Source organism: Taudactylus pleione, unplaced genomic scaffold, assembly GCF_031769625.1.
Source record: "Taudactylus pleione unplaced genomic scaffold, aTauple2 ptg000246l, whole genome shotgun sequence".
Classification (NCBI taxonomy): domain Eukaryota; kingdom Metazoa; phylum Chordata; class Amphibia; order Anura; family Myobatrachidae; genus Taudactylus; species Taudactylus pleione.
In genome coordinates this window covers 541,680-565,192 of record NW_028284648.1, presented here as the reverse complement: position 1 = coordinate 565,192, position 23,513 = coordinate 541,680, and the positions used below count along the sequence as shown (strand labels likewise).

Sequence of the window (23,513 nt, the reverse complement as noted above, 5' to 3'; positions counted from 1 at the left end):
AAAATGGCACTAGCCACCACTTTGTGACACCTACTTAAAATGACAGGATTGCGGTTTCATAAAAGGTGGTTTTGAATTGATTCATGCACTTTGATTACACTTTTTATATATTTCCCCCCAAGACTTGCTAAATGCGTCACCTACAAGTTATGCATGGGCAACAACTACATTTATGTGAAGGAGCTACAGCTGTCCCAGTGGCTTCAACTTTCTACAGCTGGCAAAACTCAACCTAGATTTTACCCCTACCAGTGTAAACACCGGTTTATTTTAAACATTGTGTGAAGCTCTGTCAGCTGTCAGGTGATATACCTCCCACTCAGTATGCAGAATATGGAGGTTATATGTAGATACACTGTTCATACATAGACTGTACTAGTGCTTTAAATATAGCATACAGTAAGTATAAATATATATATATATATATATATATATATATATATATATATATATACAGGTTGAGTCTCCCATATCCAAAATGCTTGGGACCAGGGGTATTTTGGATATCGGAATATTCCGTATTTTGGAATATTTGCATAAAATAATGAAATATCTTGGGAATGGGACCCAAATCTAAACACAGAATGCATTTTTGTTTTATATACACCTTATACACATAGCCTGAACGTCATTTTATACTATATTTTTAATAATTTTGTGCATCAAAAAAAGTTTGTGTACATACATGAAATTCATTTATGTTTCATATATACCTTATACACACAGCCTGAAGGTTATTTTATACTATATTGTTAATAATTTGTGTTTTAAACAAAGTTTGTGTACATTGAACCATCAGAAAGCAAAGGTTTCACTTTCTCAGTCATGCTAAAAATATTCCGTATTTCGGAATATTTGGATATGGGAGACTCAACCTGTATCATAATTATTAATGTTTAGTTATGTAATGCAGGCATATTCAGCATATTTACAATTGCAAACAACATTAATAAAACAAAACTTCCTGCTTATTTGAGTTTTTTCAATAATGCAACAATGTTTATAAACCATGTCCTTGTCCTTCCTTGTTTTGTACTGTAAGTGACTGGTTTCTTATTCGCTCATTTGTTTATGTACTTTGTAAGGCGCTGCTGAACTCTTGTGGTACCTTTATAAATAAAGGATAATAATAATAATAATGAACACAAATAAAAGGTGAATCAATAGCCGTATCTGTATTGCAATTGCAGCCAGTTCAGAATGAATAAACATTTCTCTGAATTGGAACATTATTGAGAAAATGAAAATTCAATTTCAATGCATATCAGAGAAACCTGAAAGGGTCTCTGAACTGGATTCTGCAGAGAAAAGGGTTGAATATGAAATAAGAGACAGGCAAGTGGTGCTTGAATAATAGGGAAAGACGTAGAAAGCTGGGAAAATAATATCTAGCTAAAAAGTAAAACTGGGTACACACTACATAATTATCGGGCAGATCAGTCAATCATCAACAGATTGGTCTGATTTTGTGTAGTGTGTAAGAATGATGGATTTGCAGAAGCCCAGAGAAAATAATCCACAAATGCTTGTCTCCGATTATCTGAACGTTCAGAATTTCTGATATATGTCAGCCACGATGGAACAATTTTGTGTAGTGTGTGGGCATTCCTGATTATCTGACCCTATTTCCTCCAATATTTTTTGTTTATGTCATCAGCCTTGTGGGTGCACATTTGCAAAATCACTGTGAAAATATGCAGGTTTTTTAAAAATTGCTTAGGATGTAGCACTGATATCGGGAGCTTTCGCTGGAAATAAAATCGTACCGTTTATCAGATCGCTTGGAAAATTGCTCTAGTGCGTAGCCAGCTTAACACAATGCCATTCCAATCACTGGCAAGAACTGTGTTCTTTATGCGAAAGCCCTCAGATAATTAGTGGAGGGGACAGGGGTGTGTTGTGACCACCCACTTTGATTGGCAGGATTCCCCTGTACCCCTGTGGGCCTACCTTCCAACTCAGTCACAGAAGTAATCGGGACAACATGAACTGTGAGGTGGTGCACACACGAAAAGTGGCATCATCACACCATACTGGGTGCGAGGTCACACATATCGCTTCATAATACCGTAATTAAAGAAGCCCCTTTGAAATGCTAAATGTACAGGGTAGGGATGGCCATTGCAAGGGTGAGATCAAATAGTTTTTTTCCCGTGTTACTGGCATTAGTACATGCCTATTTGGTGCCATAATGATATAATGATTGTAAACCATTTGATGGCTTCAGTCAATTGTTTACTTGTACGTATGCACAAATGAGATAGTTTGGCTTGCACAAAGGAACTCTGGGCCTGATTCAGAGCCGCTCGTAAGCGGCTGCTCGTTCGCTCCGAGCGATGTTCGCACAGCTGCGCATGCGTATGGGTTGTAATACGCATGCACGAACCAGTCATTGCGTTCGGAAATTGTGTGCTCGCAAAATAGCGAATGCCTGCTAATTTGAGTGACAGAATGAGGCGTTTGTGGGTGGTAACAGGGGAAGGTGCTTGAAAACGGGGAGTGGAGATCCGAACGCAGGCGTGCCAAACGGTCAAAACGGGCGTTTTAAGGGTGTGCATAATTAACAAAGCAGCGTCATCGGCCACGTCACTTGGTTGTTTCTTAGCCTGAACTGTTCGCATGATTGCGGTAGGAAAATCCAACCACAAGCACTGCGAGCAGTTCAGACGCCTTTCGATGTACTCGATTAATCAAATAAATAGCGGAGATGACGTAGGATGCGAGAGGCCAGGGACGTCTTTACAAAATAGCGAGCGCATATTTTGTTCGCTCGCTCAGACATAGAGGCGTCAACAGACCGCAAAGAGCGAGCGCTCAATTTAAATAGCCGGCCCCTTTTTCTGAACGAGCAAGCGCAAATAGCGTACAGCTCTGAATCAGGCCCTCTGCCACAGATTCAGACGTTTCTCATTCTGCTATACACAGCAGGAAATATATTGGTTAAAACAACCATTGGCACAAAGCAAGCGATGTTGGCAACAGTCAATCGCGGAATCGCCCTCATGCCATCGTTGAAAAATCATTGTTCTGAAACATCAATGGTTACGAAATATCACCCATCGATGGCCATTCTAGTGGCAGGTGCAAGAATGGGTACTATAAACATTCCAACTTCCTAGGAGTCAGGACAATGGTTGCCAACTCAGGCGGCTTCAGAGCACCCTCCTCAACAACAAACAGCCATGACTAAATTTATAAAGTCGGGTGGCATACTTAGGCACAGTAAAAATGATCACATATAGTATACAATAAGAAAATAAGTGTAGAAATCGGCAGCACACCATTTATATAGGGTGAAATGGCTCAAATTGAAGGTTCAGCAATAAATAACAGAGTGCTCTGAATTTAAAAAAAATCTCCTCGGTTCCAGATCAGTTGAAATTCTTGTAGGAAAAAAAAATCCATGTTAGTAGGACATGTCTTTTAACTTTCCAAATACTGTATATAAAAAAGAGCTTTGTGCACTATGTGGGGAGGGCGCGCCCTGATTTACCCAACCTATGTCCGCTAGGTGGCGTTAGGACCCGTAGCAGCTGAACAAAAGCGCAGTTATACAGCAGCAGGAGCCGGCACCCCAGTCATGCTATGAACGTACGTATCCTCCGGAATTCCTATTCCCGGCATTTTACGCAGTGACGTGTTGGGACTGGGAGTGAGGAGTTTCCGTAGCTGTGGATGTGTGCGCCGGCCGGGCGGCGCCGGGGCTCAGGATCCTCTAGTGCTGCTGGCTGGGTGACTGAGAAGGAGGGAGCGGGCGGCGCTGCGTCACTTAGCGGCTTAGGGATGGAGGGCTTTAAGGTACAGGCTCCGTGCAGCAGGTAGGGGAGGATCACGGACGGCTGAACAGTATAGCCAGGAGTGTCACCTGTAGGGCTATGTCACACAGTGTATATACTTAATGTATACATAAATCTGTGTGTGTGTGTATATATAATATATATATATATATATATATATATATATATATATATATAGAAATAAATAAAATCTCTATTGTGTTTATATTCATGATTGAACATAGGCATATGTACATTTTGTCATTTTGTGACTGCATTGAGTGATATATACACAGTTGGTGGACATATGCGGAATAGTGTATGTGTACATTAGTGTGTCTATACTATACTTCAGGATGTCTGGAAACAAAGTAGAGCCCTGGAAAAATGTAGGTTCAAGTTTGAAGTATCAGCAAGAATCATTAGGGTTGATTTGCTTACAGTGTATGGATTATTATATGTGCCTTATGTTATTTGTATTTGTGGCTAACTTTGATTTAGTATTCTGCATGCTTGTATGTTGTCTGCATTGTTCCATGGCCTGCAGTTTATTGCAAAGCCACTATAATGATGCTGAAATTGCAATCTTCTGCCAATCTCAGATGACCGCATGTGTAAAATTGCATGGATTAGTATTTGGTAGATATTCCACAAATTACTGTTATTTAAAAAAAAAATTAGAATGGAAATCGGGTTTATATACTCAATAATGTCTGTAGGAGGTAATGAATGAAAATGAATTGCCTATTCATGCTGTTACAGTATGCTTAGACCATAAAAGAAAGCCATTGTATCCATATATAATCCTACTCTGTTATATTAACTTACTAATTGGTTAACTGAACGCCATTAATGTTATACTGTATGTTTATGTATTTATAGAGTAATTGTGCCAATTTCGTGTTTATTTGCATGACAGGCGTTTTTTAAACATTCTCTCCAATCTCTGCAACAATTCAGACTTTGTCATTTTATTATTATTAGTCGTTTATAGCCTCATGCTCAGAATTCATAAGTGACACTAATTACGTTTCTTCATATTTGTTACTGTACGTTGTCTTGGATAGATTGTAAGTTCGTTGGGGTAGGATCATCTGTAATTATCTCCAGTATGGTCATTTTACGGGCTACTGTATATGAGCACCCACGCTTAGGCACTGTATAAATATGTATACTTCTATAAATGTAGTTATCTTCCAATTGACTAGATCTTCTATTGCTGAATGAAACTGCAGTAATAAAACCTCAAAGATGTGCCAACATGATCATCGCTCTTATAGCTAAAATGTACAATAGTGAATTAATTTGTTAATTAATTGTCATGAGATGTATTAAGACTTTTAATATGGGGACATTCTGCTTATTATCACACTGTCACCAATGCCTATGTAAATCATCTCCTGGCAGTGAGTGCAGCTCAGAGTGGGAGGACAGGAATCTTTACAGCCTCAGGGAATGGATATTCTCGCTGACAGTTTCCAGTTGCTTCATGTTGTGAGTTTTTCTTTATTCCCAGAGAGCAAGTGTAGACAGGGTGCTTGACTTTGAAGAAAACAAAGCAAAACCTTAATCTTTCTTTCCCCCTTTCCTGTCTCCCTTTGGTTTGGTTGTTTTGTTCACTCCCAGGACTACAGAGAAGATGGCATGGATTTAGGAAGTGATGCTTGCAGTCGCTCAAGTTCGGAATCCAGCTCCAACAAAGTGACCCCTTGCTCGGACTGTAAGTCTTCCCCCAGCCTGGAGCTGGCTACCCTGGAGGATTATGAGGAGGACTTTTTGGTGGACAAGGTGAGCGATGAGTGGGAAGATGAAGACGAAGAGGAAGAAGAAGCTGTTGATGATGGATTTCCTAAGGACAATTGTTTTGCGAGGACTGCCCCTGGCAGGAGTTTAGCAGAAGAGTTTGATGACATTAAAGGAGGACATATTTCTGCTACCAATGGAAACCCTTCTCATCGGCACAAATTAAATGGGAACTTGATAACTGGGAAACCCCCAAATAAATCAAAGCACAGCCCTCCTAAACCACAGTATAATTCTGGCAGGGGGCCTCCACTAAACTCATTTGCTGGTTCAGGAGCCCCCATGAGAGATGAACCCCAGCTTCCTACAATGGACTGGGAAGCCTTAGAGAAGCACCTTGCTGGACTACAGTTCCAGGAACAGGAGTCTCGGAACCAGAAACAGGCCAGATCCAACTACACATCAGTAAGTTTTCTTTCTTACTATTTTACATTTGTGTTAACCAGATATAACATACAAGTGTAATGTTATTATGTATACTTTCTGATGTTTCAGTAAGGTGCAGCATGTACAGAGGTGGTGGGAAACTACCTAGCAGGGCGGTTGTCCTAAAATGAACCCCTTTTAACTCTATGACCTTATTTTAAAAGTTTAAATGTGCCTTGGCTAGAATCTGGTTTCTAAAGCATTCTGAGTGTATGATGGTTCTCCATGTGTTGTGAATGCTCAGCCTCTGCTTCTGGGTTTCTGGAATGGCAAGTTACTTAAGCATGTCTTTTAGGATAGTAGTCCAGAACTGCATATTTCAGTGACCCTATGAATGCAAGTTAAGGCCCCCATACATCAGGAATTGATTGCAGCAATCGATTGTGTATAAAAATCTTTCCCTTTTTCAATCGATTGCAAATTGCACGATTGCTGCAATCAATTGCTGATGTATGGGGGCCTTTACAGCCTTATGTGATCACCATGATGATAAAAATTAATTGATTGGTGATTCATTATTCAGTTTTCTCATGCGTAAAGTTTCTTTTGTAACAGCAGTTTGGGACTGAGCTAGTCATTAGTTAGTTAGAAGCCAATGGTAATTACAGGGAGACTCCAAAGAGATGTAGGAATGCAGTATATTTTCCAGAAAAGGAGGTAACGCTATCTGCGCAGACATTTCATATTCTCCTTGGCAATGCAGTCAGGTGAAACATCACTGAGCAAGTTCATTCCAAGTAAATGGCCCATGCCAGATCATTAGGGCTTATACATATTGGCATTGAAAAACAATGCTAATTGCAGCATTGATAAAACCTTGTACTTTGGGCCTGATTCAGACCCACTCGCGAGCGGCTGTCCGCTCGCAAGTGGGTCGATGTTATGGACTGAGCATGCGCACGACGGAGGGAGCTCCGTCGTGCGCATGCGCCAGACGCGACGAGCGAAGGAAAGTCCTTCGCTCGTTGTGTCCGATCAAAGGGGACGTGCTGTCAATGTTGATTGACAGCACGCCCCCTTTGGTGGGCGTGCCGGGGGCGTGCCTCCCTGACGGGGGCGTTCCCACGGGAACGCCTCCCGTCAAAAGCCGGCCCACTGACATCACTAGTGATGTCAGTGGGAGTGATTTTGGCTCTGATAGAGCCAAAATCACTCCGGAGCTTGCGGTTGAAAACCTCAACCGCAGGCTCCGGCTCGCAATTTCGATGGTCGCGATGGTCTCGACCATCGCGGCCATCACAATGCACGCTCGTATAGCCTGTGGGTGGTGACCCACAGCTATACGAGCGTCCAGGAGGACGCTCCATGAAAATGGAGCCCGGCCCTCATTCAGAGCGTGCGCTCTGCTCAGAGCGTACGGCTCTGAATGAGGGCCTTTGTCCTCACTTTAAGAGAGTTTTAGAAGCTTGCTCATTTGTGAGTGAAAGCCTCTCTGCAGCATAGTGATTTGTATTTCACCAAGCATTAGTGCACCTGAGTGCTGCAGCAAAATCCAAACTGAATGAAATGTGTGTCAGAAAGTCTGTGTGTACAGGACCATTAGCTTACATTATCTGCATCAAAGCGTGTTCAATAGGCTTTGAGAATGTGCATTAAATGCTGTCTGTGTATAAGAGGACTGAAGGTGCTATCTGTATCTGATTGAAATGGTTCCATACATCTGAGCAGACATGAGGAATGGCATTACTGGCGGACAGGCTAATGCAGACACCAGCTTGGAGCCCTCCCCACACTTGTACACACACTTACAAATATGAGATTTCTAAAATCAAGTGAGTGAAGTCAGGAGGTAATTGCTTTTAGTTACGTTGTAAGTTTGAAAATCAATTTGAGGACTCTTCAAATGTTATCAATGCTGGCCTCTGAGTAGGTTAGTCCTCGAAGTGAAACATTTAAAGTACACATTAAACATTTATACAGTAGTACCAATACAGAAATTTGACAATGATGGTATTTAATATACAGTGTGTGTGTGTGTGTGTGTGTGTGTGTATATATATATATATATATATATATATATATATATATATATATATATATATATATATATATAGCGTTCCCGCTAGGCTGTTTTAGCGGGGCGCGGCGCCCTGCCCTCCTTCTGGAGGGCAAAAAGCACCCTGCCCTCCAGGAGGAGGGCAAAAAGCACCCTGCCCGCGGGAGCCCGCGGGAGCCGTTCTCACCCGCGGGACTGGATCTCAAGTGGGGGTGCATCATCAGATTTTGTAATGATACAATTTTTTTGATTTTTTATTTTTTGCTTTTTCGAGTGTTGTGGCAATGTGGGTTTCCTATGGAGTTTGTTTATTTGTTATTTATTTTTAATTATTTAATGTGTCTAAATTTGGTTGTTTATAATTGAAATTTTTTAAAAAATGTCGACACACATGTTGACAAACCATGTTTTTGTATACATTATAATTTAGGCATATGTAATTCAATCCAGATGGATAGACATTGTCCTATCATTATATTATCTATGAGGAGGTGTTTATCATTGGTTTGCTTACAGGCTGCGTCTTTTTGATGGACGTGCATGTCGACTGCCCGATTGATATTAGCTTGATGAGTCAATATATGAAAACTCTGTTAGTTACATCTTCATTTAAATTAATGGGTTATATGGTGACGTATACTTGTTTGTCTGCGTCACCGGGGCCCTAGTGTTCTTGTATATTACTTTGTGATTTGATTGATCCGGGCGCTAGCATCGACGGATGAAGTGCAGCAAGCCTTAACAGCGGTTGTCATGACTGCTGTATTAGCTTGCGTGCCACTTGACAGGAAATGGTACCGACTTGCGTTCCACTTGGTAGGAAGTTTGGGGAATTGACACGCACGCTAGCGGGGGATGCAGCTCGATTATACCTGTAAGGTTTGTTTTTATATATGTGTCTGTTAACATGTTTTTTTTTCATTACTTTTCATTTTTTAGTTAGTCTTTGATTGGTATTATTGCACAATTACAAATGATGTCTTCATGTCTCTATATGTTTGTATTGTTTGTACTCACATGATTGTGAGGGAGGAGTCTCTTAATTGGACTCAGGTATATATTGATGCAAAGTACTACTTGGAATTGTACCTTGACAAAGGTCCATGGCTAGGACCGAAACGTCGGAGCTTTACTATGATGCTGTAAAAATTTTTTTAAAAAGATGAAATAAAAACTCATTTTAGAAGACTGGTGAGTGCACCCCCTTTGTTCATTTTTTGTATGCAGGGATACAGGTGATCCCTTTTGGGTGGCTACCCCAGCAATTGGATTTTCAGACGTGAGTGTGGACTAATACTGGACTTATATATATATGTGTGTGTGTGTATATATATATATATATATATGTGTGTGTGTTCACTCTAGGTCCGTCAGCAGGCAGGGTGCCTGGCCTAGGGCACATCTGCGCGTGCCTGAAAAGGGGGTGTGGCCAATGAAAAGGGGGCGTCCATTCACTGGCGGTGACCGCTGCTCTGCCGTTTTCCCCACCGACGAGACACTCCGGCCCGTGGGTGGAGGACACAACCTACAGGCTGTTGCAGCCTAGCGGGAATGTTACATATATATATTCCAACACTGGCTTGGCACTCATCCTCAAATATACCATAAACACCGGTGTACTCCGCAGTAGGATAAATATAAATGAAAGAGTGGTGGCGGCACTCAACCGTAAGTAAATCAACAAGCAAATCACTTGCTGTATTTAAAAAAATTCTTTCATTTGATATGTGACACCTGTATATTTGTGTGCGACTGAGTCTGTATATTAACCACAATGGAACTTGGAATAAAAAAGAATCTGCAGCCGTTACATTGTAGTACTGCCTATATAGATTCAGAGCACCCAGATATACAAGTGTCGCATATCAAATTAATCGGCACAGTCTGCTGGTGCGCCCTAGTTGCAACGACACATTTTTGATGAATAAAGATGCACAAAAAACTCCCAGCGCTAGCAGTCTCACAGGACCTGATGCACTGAGAGGGGCTTTTTAGCGCAACTGTAGCAAAGATGTTTAAGGATGTTTAAGCAGTAAGGACACATCTATATTGCCTGCACATGGGCCTCATCCAGCTAGAAAGGTGCAATTTTACCTCTAAGCAAACTAATGTTGCGCTGCAGTGTGGGCAAATTTAAAATGTGCGTACAGATTTAGAGTTTTATCACAGCTCAACACTAAATCGCAGTGGTAAACTAAAGATGCCCAGGATAATATATTTGTGTGTGTACGTGTATGTGTATAAGTGTATGCTACATATAAAAGCAGACAGCTAATTTGCATTTGCATCGCAATATGGAATTTCTAAAAAGAAGGCCCCATGTGTGGTTGCTGAGAGGTTTCTTTTAAAGACTTGTATAATTTTCAGTTATTTCTATAGCATGAATTCATATTGGCTAGTTAGTCCAAACACATATAGTTTATCATGCCTACATGCAGTGACATAGCCTGTACAATGCTTAGTAATGCTAGGTAGATATATTTCTGTGTTACAGACATAGGATTCCTATATATTTTTAGGTTTTCTAGGCCTGTCCTGGCTGTTGCTTTGGCGGTCTTTATTGTTGAATGTTTATTTTGTTGGAATTCAGACTAAGGGCCGTATTCAATTCGAAGTGAAAAGCTGAGATCCAAAAAAAAGTATCGCCGATTGCAACTTTTCACCTGTCAGAAACTTATCTCCGTATTTAATTCCACCCGCTTTTCGTGTATGCGTAAAGTCAATGCAATGTAATAGGCGAAAAAGATTTGCCTCTGAATAGCAGGAGAAAAGAAGTGCACATTTTTTATTTTGGGGTGCAAAGGTGAGGAAACCACTTAGAACCCTTGGGACAGCCCCCCAAAGGACAACTGCGTCAAAAAATTCCCGGAAAAAACTTAAGAACACCCCAAAAAAGTACTTAGAATTTTGGGGCGAAAAAGTACAAAGTGGGGTACAAGTTTGCAAACTAGCAAAATAAGGTTCTGGGGGTGCTCTAAGAAGGTGTCAAGTGTTTTTGGGATTGCAGGTGCTTTTATGAGGGAGGAAATTCACTTTTACTAAAACTACACTTTAGAGACATTAACATATGCCTGCACCCATTTTCAGGTATTTCCCAGGGATACTTATTTTCGCCAACAAATACTGCTTTATGCCATTCTTCACCACTTGTGCAAATACGCTAATTAGAGGCTATTCTACCAACTTAAGTACCCCAACACTTTTATTAGGACTAATCGGGCACTACTACATTGATCCCCAATGTTTCTGCATCTTTTTGGGGGGTTCAGGCTGATTTCCCCGATGCTGACACCACTTTTCGCCTGTTCTGACTTCGCATATCTCCGTTTTCGTGTCTTTTGGAATTGAATAGGGCGAATAGCGGGTACACGCACGATAAGTTTCCGCTGCTAAAATACGCAATGTAGGCGAAAAGTACGGCATTCAAAACTTGATCGCGGGTGCAAAACTAATTGAATACGGCCCTAAATCTGATTTAATGGATTAATAGAGATGTAACAGCACTTGGTATCCAAACTAAATACTGGCGTGGCCATTAAAGAATGAGAAAACATCACATTACTTCAGTGTTCTGGTTTTCTGCATCTTAAAAAGGGAGGCCTGTGCAGATATGATTAATTCTTCACGTAAACTGAGGATCTCTTTCTACAAGAGAATGAAGGGCAAATTTCCTTGTCATTAATTCAGAATATATGTCAAGTCCCGTGTAAACTACTGAGCACGGAAGAAATAGTATACATTTATTACTAGTAGTTTTGAAAAAGAAACCTCAATGTAGCAGTGTGTAGGTTGTGTTACCCATAGTTTCCCCATATGTGGTACATACAAGACAGGCTGTATGAAAACTAGCGGGGTGAATATGTTGTAGACAATGGAGGAGGTGCCCCTTCAGAGCTGGAGCCCGGCGGCAGGTGCCTCCATTGTCTCCCATAGTTCTGCCCCTGAGCCTCAGTAAACCATGTGATGCGAGACGACTGTCAGGAGTGAGCCGCCAGGTCCCGTGTGACTGCTAGCGCACAAGTGTCCCATATCAGATGAATCCGTACAGTGTCCTGGTGCGTCCTAGTCACGTTACAACTAAGACGCGTTTTGGGGCAAAAAAGACATAATAAAGTCGTCTGGAGCTAGCAGAGCTGCATGGGACCTGGTGTGCCAAGAAGGGGCTGGTTGGTGTGACTGCAGCAAAAGTGTATAAGGACACATCTGTAATCACCGCGGCGACTTCTCATACCGCCCTACTCATGTTCCTGCTTATTCACTTCCAAGCTCCAGGTCTCCATCCAGAAAACAAAAACATGTTGACCATTTCCATATCGATCTTTTGAACCTGTCGACCTTCTGTACTGTCTAACTATTTTATGTCAACCTTTTTCATGTCGACCAAATTAGTGTCAACCTTTATATTGTCGACTTCTGTATCACACCCCTACAAGTAGCCACCTTCATGATTATAATAGTAAAGTATTTTAGAGACCTTTTATCTTTTTAAGCAGCTATCTTTCCCTAATGCTGGTTCAGTGGAATTTACTGTTTCATCTATCTATACATAGTATAAAGTAAAGTCTCTGTTTGGTGTCTGTCTGTTTGTTCGGGCTAATCTCGAGAACCACTGGACGGATTTTAATGCACTTTTCTATAGAACATTTGTTGAGGAAGGTTTAGGTATATGAAACAATGTATGACAAAAGGGAGCTGAGCAGTGACCATTTTAGTGAAGCAAGTCAATTAAAAAATGGACGTCCAAGCGCTTTCTTGGCTTACGCTGCCTAAACCATTAAAGATATATCACAACGATGGACTTTATTTTATGCCATGTAGAGATTAATATGTATTATCCGATTTCTTCAGAAAAATTGATGTAAACCCTATTTCCTGATACAAAATTTTAGTTTTTGACTTTATTACTGTTCCTATTTCATTTATGTGAAAAGCGATTCTTTCATTACAAACAAGTCCCATTCCCGGTAAGAGTCTGCTTTGGCATGGCTATAAATAAAGCACACAGGGACGTGGCTGGAGGTGACCTTAGTGGAGACTGTTTTGCTCATGGACAACTTTACATGGCCCTTTTACGCGTCACGTCCAAAATAATTTTTTTCGTGTTAACGTCAGGAGGAAAATGACTAATGTTGTCTACATGGCAATCTTCTAAGACCTCGGTTAAAAAAGACCATTGCCGAAAATTCACAATTGCGCTCGCGTGCGAAGAAGGGACGAGTTACTAGTTCATAATAAAATTGTTAGCTCAGAAGTAGTTCTAATAACTCAATATCAACAATGCATATTACCCTGATACTAGTTTTGATCTGATTCTATCAGCGCTGTGTGTAGCATTTTATCTGTTTGTGATTCCACACTCCCATCCCTTTGCTCAGTCTGGTTCACATAACCCATATGTAAGGTTGTAAAGAAATCAAGTTTACAATCAACCGTGATCAGCCCATGCTTAAGTTTGGGAATCCCTTTCCTGACTAACTACCGTTCTTGAAATATTTTTCTCCAGCTTGGATCATGGTATATGTTTTTATGGAAAAAGGTGTTTAGTTTTGTTGTAACTTGGTTAAATATGACTGCACTATCTTCCTGATAAGGTGCTTTGCTTCCACATTTCCAATTCATCCAAGCAACGCTGGCTGAATAATCATAAAGTATTAACTTTATCCTAAACTTGGAATAGAACGGTTTACACAGATTTCCTCAAGCAGGACAGTTCTAAGAAAAAACCTGTCCTGTTCCACTGGCACTGTTGCTTGGAAGATCTTACAGTACGGATGGCTACATTTTTAGGATCAGTGCTTGTCCCAGAATTGCTTTCTTACTGTTAAACTAGTTAAGAAGACTAAAGAGTAGATATAATTAAGTAATAATTTCCCATGTTGGAGTATGTAATTCCAGATTATAGCAGCACCTGGATTCTGTTACTTCTGCATCTCACACTGCACATGTAGCATATTATATAATAAGAGAAAATTGTCTTTTTCAGAGTCAACTGAAGTGGACATTCATATGTTAGGAGTTCATATTTTTTGATGATCAGAGTTAATGTGCAGTCGGGCTTTTCTGTTTGCTATATAAAAGCCTGTGTATTCAGGATGAGGCACATTTGGGAATATGTGAATACAGGTGTTAATTAAAATTGCAGTAGGACTGACAGCAGGTGCTGTATTCACAGCTTGGGTATAATGATCTATTGAGTCAGACTCGGAAGAAGACCTGTAATTAGACTTTATGACAGTCAGCATGTCCATCTGATTACAGAAACTAGAAAATGCCTTAGAATTATCAAAGTTTTAGTAGAAATGAAATGGTTTCTGTATCGCACAGGTGTAAATCATGGTGACTATTACCATATAAATGTATCAGATTGCTAGAATGTTATGTATCAGTATTCCTGCTTCATGATGCTGCCCAGAATGTCAGTGATGACCGGAGAGACAGGTGCACGTCTCTGAAGAAAGTGCTGGCAGCGCCTCTGGTTTCGGAATTTGGCCATAGAATATTCTATTCTCCAATGCAGAAGCAGAACTTCCACTCTGGGATTACCAGGAAACCTAGATAAGGACTAATACGTTTCTGTAGGACCTGTTTCTGAGTTGCACCAACTTTGTAGGCGGCCACATGTAGCAATATTTGTATACTGCGTGTACATCCCAGGCTGCTGGCACATCTGTGCTAGTGTACGCACGGCTCCGAGTGGTATGCAACTCCGCTGTTTCTTCATTGCTGCTAAATGGGTGTTTATGCGAACCAGAAAAAATTGTGAAAGCCACAAATGTTCGGAGCTGCCTAGGGCTAGTCCCTGTGTGGTGTGTACACAATACTCAAGAGCTCCATAACAATTTAACAATAAACCAACATAATAAAATGTACACGGATAAAGTGTAAATACTGCCGCATACCCTGGGTAGTCTCCCAGGAAAGATATCAAAAGAAACCAACTTAAAAACAATTTTAAGAAAATGCGGCGCATGCAGTGCAATGTAAATTAACTGGAAAAGTAAAACCCCAAAATATATCAATTAATTGATAAATAAACATAGAAATAAGTAAACAAATCCTGTGTGAGCGACCTATGCAAATATATAAAAAGCAAGTTTAATATGCATAAACCAAATGTTATAGCAAACACGATTATTAGCGTTCCCACTAGGCTGTTTTAGCGGGGTGCGGCGCCCTGCCCTCCTTCTGGAGGGCAAAAAGCACCCTGCCCTCCAGAAGGAGGGCAAAAAACGCCCTGCCCTCACAGCCTGCGGGTGCCGTATTCACCCGCGGGTTGCGAAATGGGTTGTAACCCGGTCACTGCCGGAGAATAGACGCCAGGCGCATGCGCCTGGCATCTAGTCTCCCTGTCGGCAGCGCTTGGGGGCTGCCCGGCGTGTCCGTAAGTGCCGGACACGCCCCCAAGAGTGACGAAAAAGGGGATGCGTCTTATAGACACGCCCCCTTTTCAATGGCCACGCTCCCTCTTTGGGCGCTCTCATGCCTTAGGCGCGTGCACAGAGGTGCCCTCTCTAGCTCCGGCTCCCTGCCTGCCGCCGGAACTAGAGTGAACACTAATTATACGGTACATAGTATTCAGAAGAAATATTGTAAATTGGGTATTTTAAAACACCAGAGATAAGGACCCATCCGTTCTTTTGCAAAAGTGTTGTCAATAGTCAGTGGGGGCTCCAAATATAATTACCGGGTGCCTGCTCAGGCCTGTAGGGTGCAATGATAGAAATCTAGCAGGATTGGAATAACCTGTAGCTTGTGCAGTCTCTTGGCTGTAGAATGCTCCCAAATGGCAGGGTTCTGGCAAGGCTTTGCTTGTAATCAATTCCAAGATGGTAGGTAATAAAAGGTCCAATAAAGGGCAAATCTCTGGTATTCTGAGTCGTGCGTATGCGCAGTGGACGCCAAGTTAATACAGATCTCCTGCACCTCGTATGGGGTAGGTGTCCAGTGGTGATCAGACTTTGAATACTGGCATGCAGTGACATTACCATACCATTTGCAATACTTTCACAGCAGGCATTCAGAGTTGTGTGCGACTCAGAAGAATTGGAGTTCCGATTAATAGGTTCTTCCCTTGTAGCCCTGCTGGGTATCTTGTAGGTCATAGATAACAGGAAATTGCAGCTCTGTGCTTTGTTTACCTCCCTTGTTCTAGAAAAACAAAGCCCAGAAGACTATAGCTAGGTATATACTGGCAGAGTATTGGCCATTATATCAGGTGCCTGTCGTCCAGTGTGTACCAGCGATATGTCTGTGAACGACGTCATTGCACGTGCTGCACAGCTGATGCCCAATATATCTGCAGATATATTGGTGCATACTGCTGTGTGTACGTGCAGCCACAGGGAGGGGGGCGCGACACATCCCTGGCCAGCGGGACCCATCCCCCTCCAACACACAGAACACAGATGATGGTTGTTCAGTGTGTATGAACAACCATCATCTGCAGATATATCTGCAGATCACTCGATCTGCAGATATTTCTCCTTCATCCACTAGGGGACACCGGAGTCTCAGTACTATGGGGTATAGATGTGGGATAACCGGGAGCTGGCACTTTAATAAATCTGAATAGTAGCTAGCTCCTCTCTCTCTATACCCCACTACAGGTCACTCTTAATTTTGTGCCAAGGGAGCTGGTCACATACAAAGAGCTCTCTGCTAAAATTCAAGGATCCTAGAGGATCAGGCAGGCAGCTCACTGCCCCTGCCTGTCTGCTTCGTTGGAGCTGCCAGGGAGACCTCACCGCCGCTGCTTGCGGCGTGCGCTGGGGTCTTTAGCTACAGAGACCACTGTCTCTGGGGGGTACCCAGACGTGCTGCATGTGGCGCTTGTCGCAGACCCCCATTAGCTCAGCCTGCCACTGGCAGCATTTCGCAGCAAGAAGGTTAGTGACTCTTGTCACCCTGACCAGGAGAAAATGACAGGCAAGGAGAAAATGACAGGCGGGTATTAAAAAGCAGCAACTGATACAGCGCTGAAAGGCGCCAGAATGGAGGGGGCGGAGCCTAACAGTTCTGCTCCTGCCTCCCAGCTGCCCCAGCGCTCCCAGAAGGAGGCTGGTGGCCATTTTGGAAGACACAGGCTGCTGACAAACACAGAAGAGAGACCTGTCTGCAGAGATTGTGACTGCACAGTGGGGTTAGACTTGTGAAGAGCAGCTTAGACTGTGTTTACACAGCGATTACAGCACATTATATTGTGTTACTCATCGCTGGTCTCTGCATCAGCGCTGGTTGGGCTGGGTTAATAGCATAATCTCCATCTATGCCCTTAATCTCTTCTTTCTAAACAGGCTCTCTGTGTGTGTTTGTGTGTATCACTACCTTTTCTCTCTGTGTGTGAACAGTGAATTGGTAACATGACTTCAAAGGGGTCTAAGGCTGCACAAAAAGCTTTCTCCTGTAAGAATTGTGCAGAGAAGTTTACACAGGGACTATCATCAAGTTCCCTGTTGTGTGAAGTGTATTTCAGAAACAGACTGCAGCATCCCCATAACACCCTATTTGGCCTGATCAAATTACATCTGTCATGTCTCAAATGTCTGCAGAGCTGGAAGCTTCTCGCAGGGAGAGAGAGGTTGAAAGATCTCAGAAGTCTGCCTTCTCGGAACCATACTGGGCGTGGTCTTTAGCCGGGTTTGTGGAAGGGCTCACAAGGGTTATGTCAGCCCAGGTTCCTCCCGTGGCATCGTCCTCTAGTGTCCCTGCTAGGAGACTAATACCGAATCCCCTTATGTGGGATGATCCGGAAGAGGACAACATGCCTGATACAGAGGAAGGGGAGGTGCAGGACCCTATAGAGGAACAGGCGCCAGAGGAAGCGGAGCCTGTGGCTCAGTGAGACCCATTCTGAACTTGAAACATCTCAATCCTTATTTGCGCACCTTCAAGTTCAAAATGGAGCCCCTGCAGTCTGTCATTGCAGGGCTCGAGAAGTACGAGTTTCTCATATCCTTGGACATAAAGGATGCCTATCTCCACATTCCCATTTGGCCTCCTCATCAGGTATTCCTTCGGTTCGTAGTGCGGACCTCTCCTTTTTAATTTCAGGCCTTACCTTTCGGTCTTTCATCAGCACCAAGAGTGTTCACGAAGGTCATGGCAGTAATGATGGCCCTTCTTCGGATTTAAGGGGTTACAATCGTCCCGTACTTGGACGACCTGCTTCTCAAGGCTCCGTCAGTCACTTAATTGCTTCAGGACATCTGGGTAACACAGAGTCTTCTGTTACAACACGGATGGATCCTGAATTGCAAAAATCTCATCTACAGCCTACTCAGCATCTGCCTTTCCTAGGGATGATTTTGGACACGGTGGAACAGAAGGTATTTCTTCCACAGGAAAAGGTCATCCCCATCCAACACATGGTGCGATTGATACTGCATTATCACAGGGTGTCAGTACACACACCTATATATTCGCCTTCTGGGGAAGATGGTTGCAACCTTCGAGTCCATCCAATACTGGAGGTTCCATGCCCGTCCATTCCAACTGGACCTCCCCTCTCAGTGGTCATGGTCCTGGACGCGGTACTGTCCATAAACATTCTGGAGCTAAGGGCCGTGTTCTATGCTCTTCAGCTAGCACATCCTCTGTTGAAGGGCCATGCCATCAGAGTGCAGTCCGACAATGCCACAGCTGTGACGGACATCAACAGACAAGGGGGCACCAAGAGTCTGTCCGCCATGAGGGGCGGTAAGCCGCATTCTTCTCTGGGCAGAGTTATTTGCTGTAGCGATATCAGCAATTTTCATCCCTGGGGTAGAAAATTGGAGGCCGACTACCTCAGTCGACAAGACATTCATCCGGGAGAATGGATGCTCAATCCACAGGTCTTTCAACAACTGATTCAGCGTTCTGGTCTCCCTCAGGTAGATCTCATGGTGTCGAGGTTGAACCATCAACTGCCACTTTACTGCTAACGGACAAGAGATCCACAGGCGGTGGCAGTGGATGCTCTAACAACTCCTTGGTGGTTTCAGTTTGTTTACCTGTTTCCACCACTCCCACTTCTTCCTTGTCTGCTTCAAAGAATCAAACGAGAAAGGGTAAAGGTTCTGTTGGTGGCTCCAGACTGGCCCAGACGGGCGTGGTATTCCAACCTACGTCTTCTACTGATAGACGACCTGTGGCATCTTCCTCTGCAAGAAGAACTACTGCAACAGGGGTTGTCAGGTTACAACCTCCGTTTGTACCTCCAATGGCCCCATGGGATTTGGATTTTGTCCTCTTTTCTCCAGTCTTCCCTATTTGAACCTTTACAGACTGTGGAATTAAAATTTTTATCATGGAAAGTGGTTCTCCTTTTGGCGCTTGCCTCTGCTAGGCGTGTGTCGGAGCTAGGGGCACTTTCTTGTCATCCACCTTGCCTCATTTTTCATGAGGATAGTGTTAAGCTACGTACGCAGTTATCTTTTTTTGCTTAAGGTAGTGTCTGCGTTTCACATCAACCAACCAATTGTGGTTCCTGTGTTTAAAGACGATTCTTCGGCTTCCAGATCCCTAGACGTTGTCCGGGCTTTTCCGATTTATGTTGATAGGACTGCATCCCTCCGGAAATCGGACACGCTGTATGGCGCATCCGGGCTGGCCGGCTTCTAAGGCAACTATTTCTAGATGGATTCGTCTGACAATCAGAGAAGCCTATCTGGCTGCATCAAAACAACCTCCTACTTCAATCACAGCGCATTCTACGCGCTCAGTGTGTCCTTCGTGGGCAGCTGCCCGCGGTGTTTCCCTGACCCAGCTTTGTTGGGCGGCCACTTGGTCAGGCCGGCATACTTTTGCAAAGTTTTACCATTTTGACACGTTTGCGGCATCTGCTTCACAGTATGGCCGTGCTGTTTTGCAGGGTTCTCAGCGCTCTCCCGCCCGGGATGTGAGCTCTGGGACATCCCCACTGTAATGAGACTCCAGTGTCCCCTAGTGGATGAAGGAGAAAACAGGATTTTGGTACTTACCGATAAATCCCTTTCTCCGATTCCACAGGGGACACTGGACGCCCACCTGGCGCTGTTCCACCTGCATTGGTTATTGTTCTTCCTGGTTTGGACAGTCGTTTTTTCTTCAAGGTCTGCTTGATTTGTTTGCATATTTGCTTGTTTGTTCATGTATGTTCTAGCTTCTCTTCTCCTCTATTATTCTATTTTCCAGCTCCCCTCAGGCACAGTTTCTTAAGACTGACCTGTAGGGGTGTATAGAGGGGGAGGAGCTCGCTACTATTCAGATTTATTAAAGTGCCAGCTCCCGGTTATCCCACATCTATACCCCACTGTACTGAGACTCTAGTGTCCCCTGTGGAATCGGAGAAAGGGTTTTATCGGTAAGTACCAAAATCCTGTTATCTGTTTAGTGTATATCTAGCATTATATTAACTTTATACAAATAAGCTGATTACATCCATATATACTATGTTATTTGTGGTAAAACTGAGTGTTTCACATCCTGTCTCTTTGATTGCTCACAGATAAATCAGAAATGAAGAATGTGGGAGTGAGTTCATGGGACAAAGAAAGGTCATTAGCTGCTTTATTGATTTCTCCTGGGATGACAGAAGGATTAGTAGTGGGAGATAGAATGTGGGTGTGTTGACTTCAAAGACACCATTAGCCAGGGACATATTCCTAAAAAACACCTGAAAATACAAGATTGTAACAGCAAATGTATGAATGGAAGCTTTCAGAAAGACAGGGTATGTTTGCACTTCTCTTTCTTTTCAGGCTTTTGTTTCAAATACAGCATAATTTTTGGGAAAAGAAACAAAAAACAAAATCTCAGTGCATTACTTTATTATATATCATATAAACCTAGGTTGTTTCTTTATTTTTTTTCAGCCTCCCACTAATGAGATCAAAGCTAGGGATGTAAAGGTATAGAGTTGTTTAACATTGCTAAAAGCCCCTACACACTAGACAATATCTTGATCGATTTGGCCGATTCTGACGCATCGGAACGACAAATTGTTCGTATCGTCCAGTGTGTAAACTATCAAGATCACGATGTGCGCTCCCGCTGGTCGTTGGTTGCATCTTCTGAATTTTTGTACATGAAGATATGTCAATCTTGTAAACGATTCTCCTCAGATAAAGCAGTGTGTATGCACTACCGAACGACAAACCATATGTCGTTCAGACCTGCACGATGCTGCCGTCACTTGGCTCCCATTCCCCTCCCATACATGCTTCAGACACTGATGCATGCACAGATCAATGAGATCCATGGAAAAAGCTTGTTAAGTGTAAAAAAAAATAATAAATTACGTGGGTTCCCCCCCCTAAAAGACCAACCAGCCTCGGACTTTACAGAGCCAGTCCTGGTTGTGAAAATTTGAAGTACAAAAGACGTTGGGTCCTCTGTATTTAGCACATCCAGTACTATGCTCAGTGAGCCAGGCCTGGTTTTGGAAATATAGGGGACAAAATGAGTAACGGTCCCCTGTATTTTCCATGATCTGAGAGAGGTGAGCCTCCACCTCTCTCAGCAAATGAGCGGTTCTCACCATTGACTTCAATGGTGAGAACTCCTAGATAACCTTTAGTAACCTAGCGGTTTGGTGGAGGCTCGTCTCTCTCAGCCAATGAACGCTCAGCCATGGCATTTATATAGAGAAGTGCAGCGGCTGAGCTGTCGTTCAAGAAATACTGTTCATGGATCGGGAATTGTTGTTTTTTTAAGAAGACCGTGGATGCCTACGTGGGATTGTAGGTGAGTATGTGTGAGTGTGTATGTATATTTTAATAAAGTTTTACTGGCACGGTGTGTGTGTGTGTGTCTTGTGTTTATTTTAATATTTATTTTGTAGGTGAACTACAGGTACCAGTGGGCCCTTAATGCTCCGCATGCTGGTACTTGTGGTTTTCCAAGTACCAGCATGCGGGGGAGGCTTGCTGGGACCCGTAGTTCTCCAGCAAAAGATAATATTAGTTCATCTATTTTTTACACACACTGTACACGATCAGCTTGGCATCCACCGGCCAGACGTGCCGGGGATAGCCCTGGAGAGGGGGTCCCCTTTATTGGGGGGATCCCTGGCCTGGGCTGACTAGTGGTGTGTGCTGGGCTGACTAGTGGCACTAGTGTGCCTGGCTGTGGCATTACACCCCTGCTAGAAACAGTCCGGTGCCGGTTGTGGAAAATACAGGGGACCCCCTACTCATTTTGTCCCCTGTATTTCCAAAACCAGGACCGACTTGCTGAGCCCAGTGCTGGTTGTGCTAAATACAGGAGACCCCTACATCTTTTGTCCCCCGTATTTTCACAACCAGGACTGGCTCTGTAAAGTGCGGGGTTGGTTGGTATTTTAGGGGGGCATGTAATTTTTGTTAGTTATCTTAACACTTTTTTTTTTTTTTTTACACACAGATGCATGCACGGATCTCACTGACGTGTGCATGCATCTGTGTCAATAGTACATCCCCCTATTTAAACCTTTTAGGACAGGGCTCGACAAATCCCGAGGGCCAGGTCGCCATGGCTACCATATTTTGCTGCCTGGCTACTAGAATTTTGCAGTGAGGGAGGAAACAGATCCTCATCAGCTCTGGTGGAGATGCGTGCCTATATTATTGCAGTGTTCATATCATGCACAGGAGTGCATGTGCTAAGTGTCGCCTGCGGTGACTGCTGTGCCTGTGTCCGTCCCGGCCTGCGCTGACGACTCCTTTCCATCCTGGCCTGCTCTGATCCCTGCTGTCTGTCCCAGTCTTAGCTGATCCCCCTGTATGTCCCGGCTGTCTACTATCTCCTATCTCCAGCTGCATAGACCTCCCCGGTAATAGGGTCTATGCGTGGCCAGGGTTTGCGGAGCGGCTTCAGAGGGATAGTGGTGTGACCACGAGGGGAGGGGGGTTTTGTTGTACTTTCTAGCACCATTATTTTATGTTAAATGTGGTCCGTTATTACTGGAGGGTGGGGGCTGAAGCTGTGCAGAGCAGTGAGGGGGACTCCGTTTTACTCTATCCATTCAACTGTGACCATTTTGTGGACTAGTATAGTGTGTGTATAACACACAGAGCTGTGTTACTCACTTCTGTAACTTTTTTTGGGGGGACGGTGGTCTGGCCCCTACACTTTCATCCTGGCTCCTAGATTTTCGAAACATTTGTCAAGCCCTGTTTTAGGATATCTTTAAGATGGTCGTCAGGTGTTTGGGGCAGCAAACAATATATCATTAATGATCTATTAATTTGGAAATCCTTAACAATGCACAATATATCGTTTGGTCATTGATACAATTGCACAGTATGTATGCACTATATCGTTAGTCCCGGAGTTCAGGGGAAACCATTAAGACATTGCATCATTTGTCGTTTAGTCTGTACCCGGCTTAAGTCTTTGGGAGCCTGTCAAACTGTATTTCAACCCTCTGGAAGTGTCCATCTTTTGGGGTCAATAATGTGTAAAACTCCTTTTTAATACGTATGTTTAGTGAAGTACTCCTTATAAGTGTCTGACCTGTTTACAGCCACTAGAGATGTAATGCAGAATTATAGATATACTGGGTAAAAATAAGA

General features: G+C 43.2%; 1 protein-coding gene across 4 annotated transcripts in view; it reads left to right on the top strand.

Annotated features, from left to right (window-relative positions):
• Positions 1-23,513, top strand: part of SCHIP1 (schwannomin interacting protein 1) — a 475,035-nt gene that overhangs the window by 375,586 nt on the left and 75,936 nt on the right. For 2 of the 4 annotated variants that reach the window (XM_088479823.1, XM_088479825.1), the window contains one exon: positions 5,403-5,984. In XM_088479823.1, the coding sequence (XP_088335949.1) occupies positions 5,403-5,984 (582 nt within the window). Of the gene's footprint in view, positions 1-3,626; positions 3,819-5,402; positions 5,985-23,513 lie in introns of those variants that run through there. The other 2 variants (XM_088479824.1, XM_088479826.1) reach the window with 2 other exon arrangements.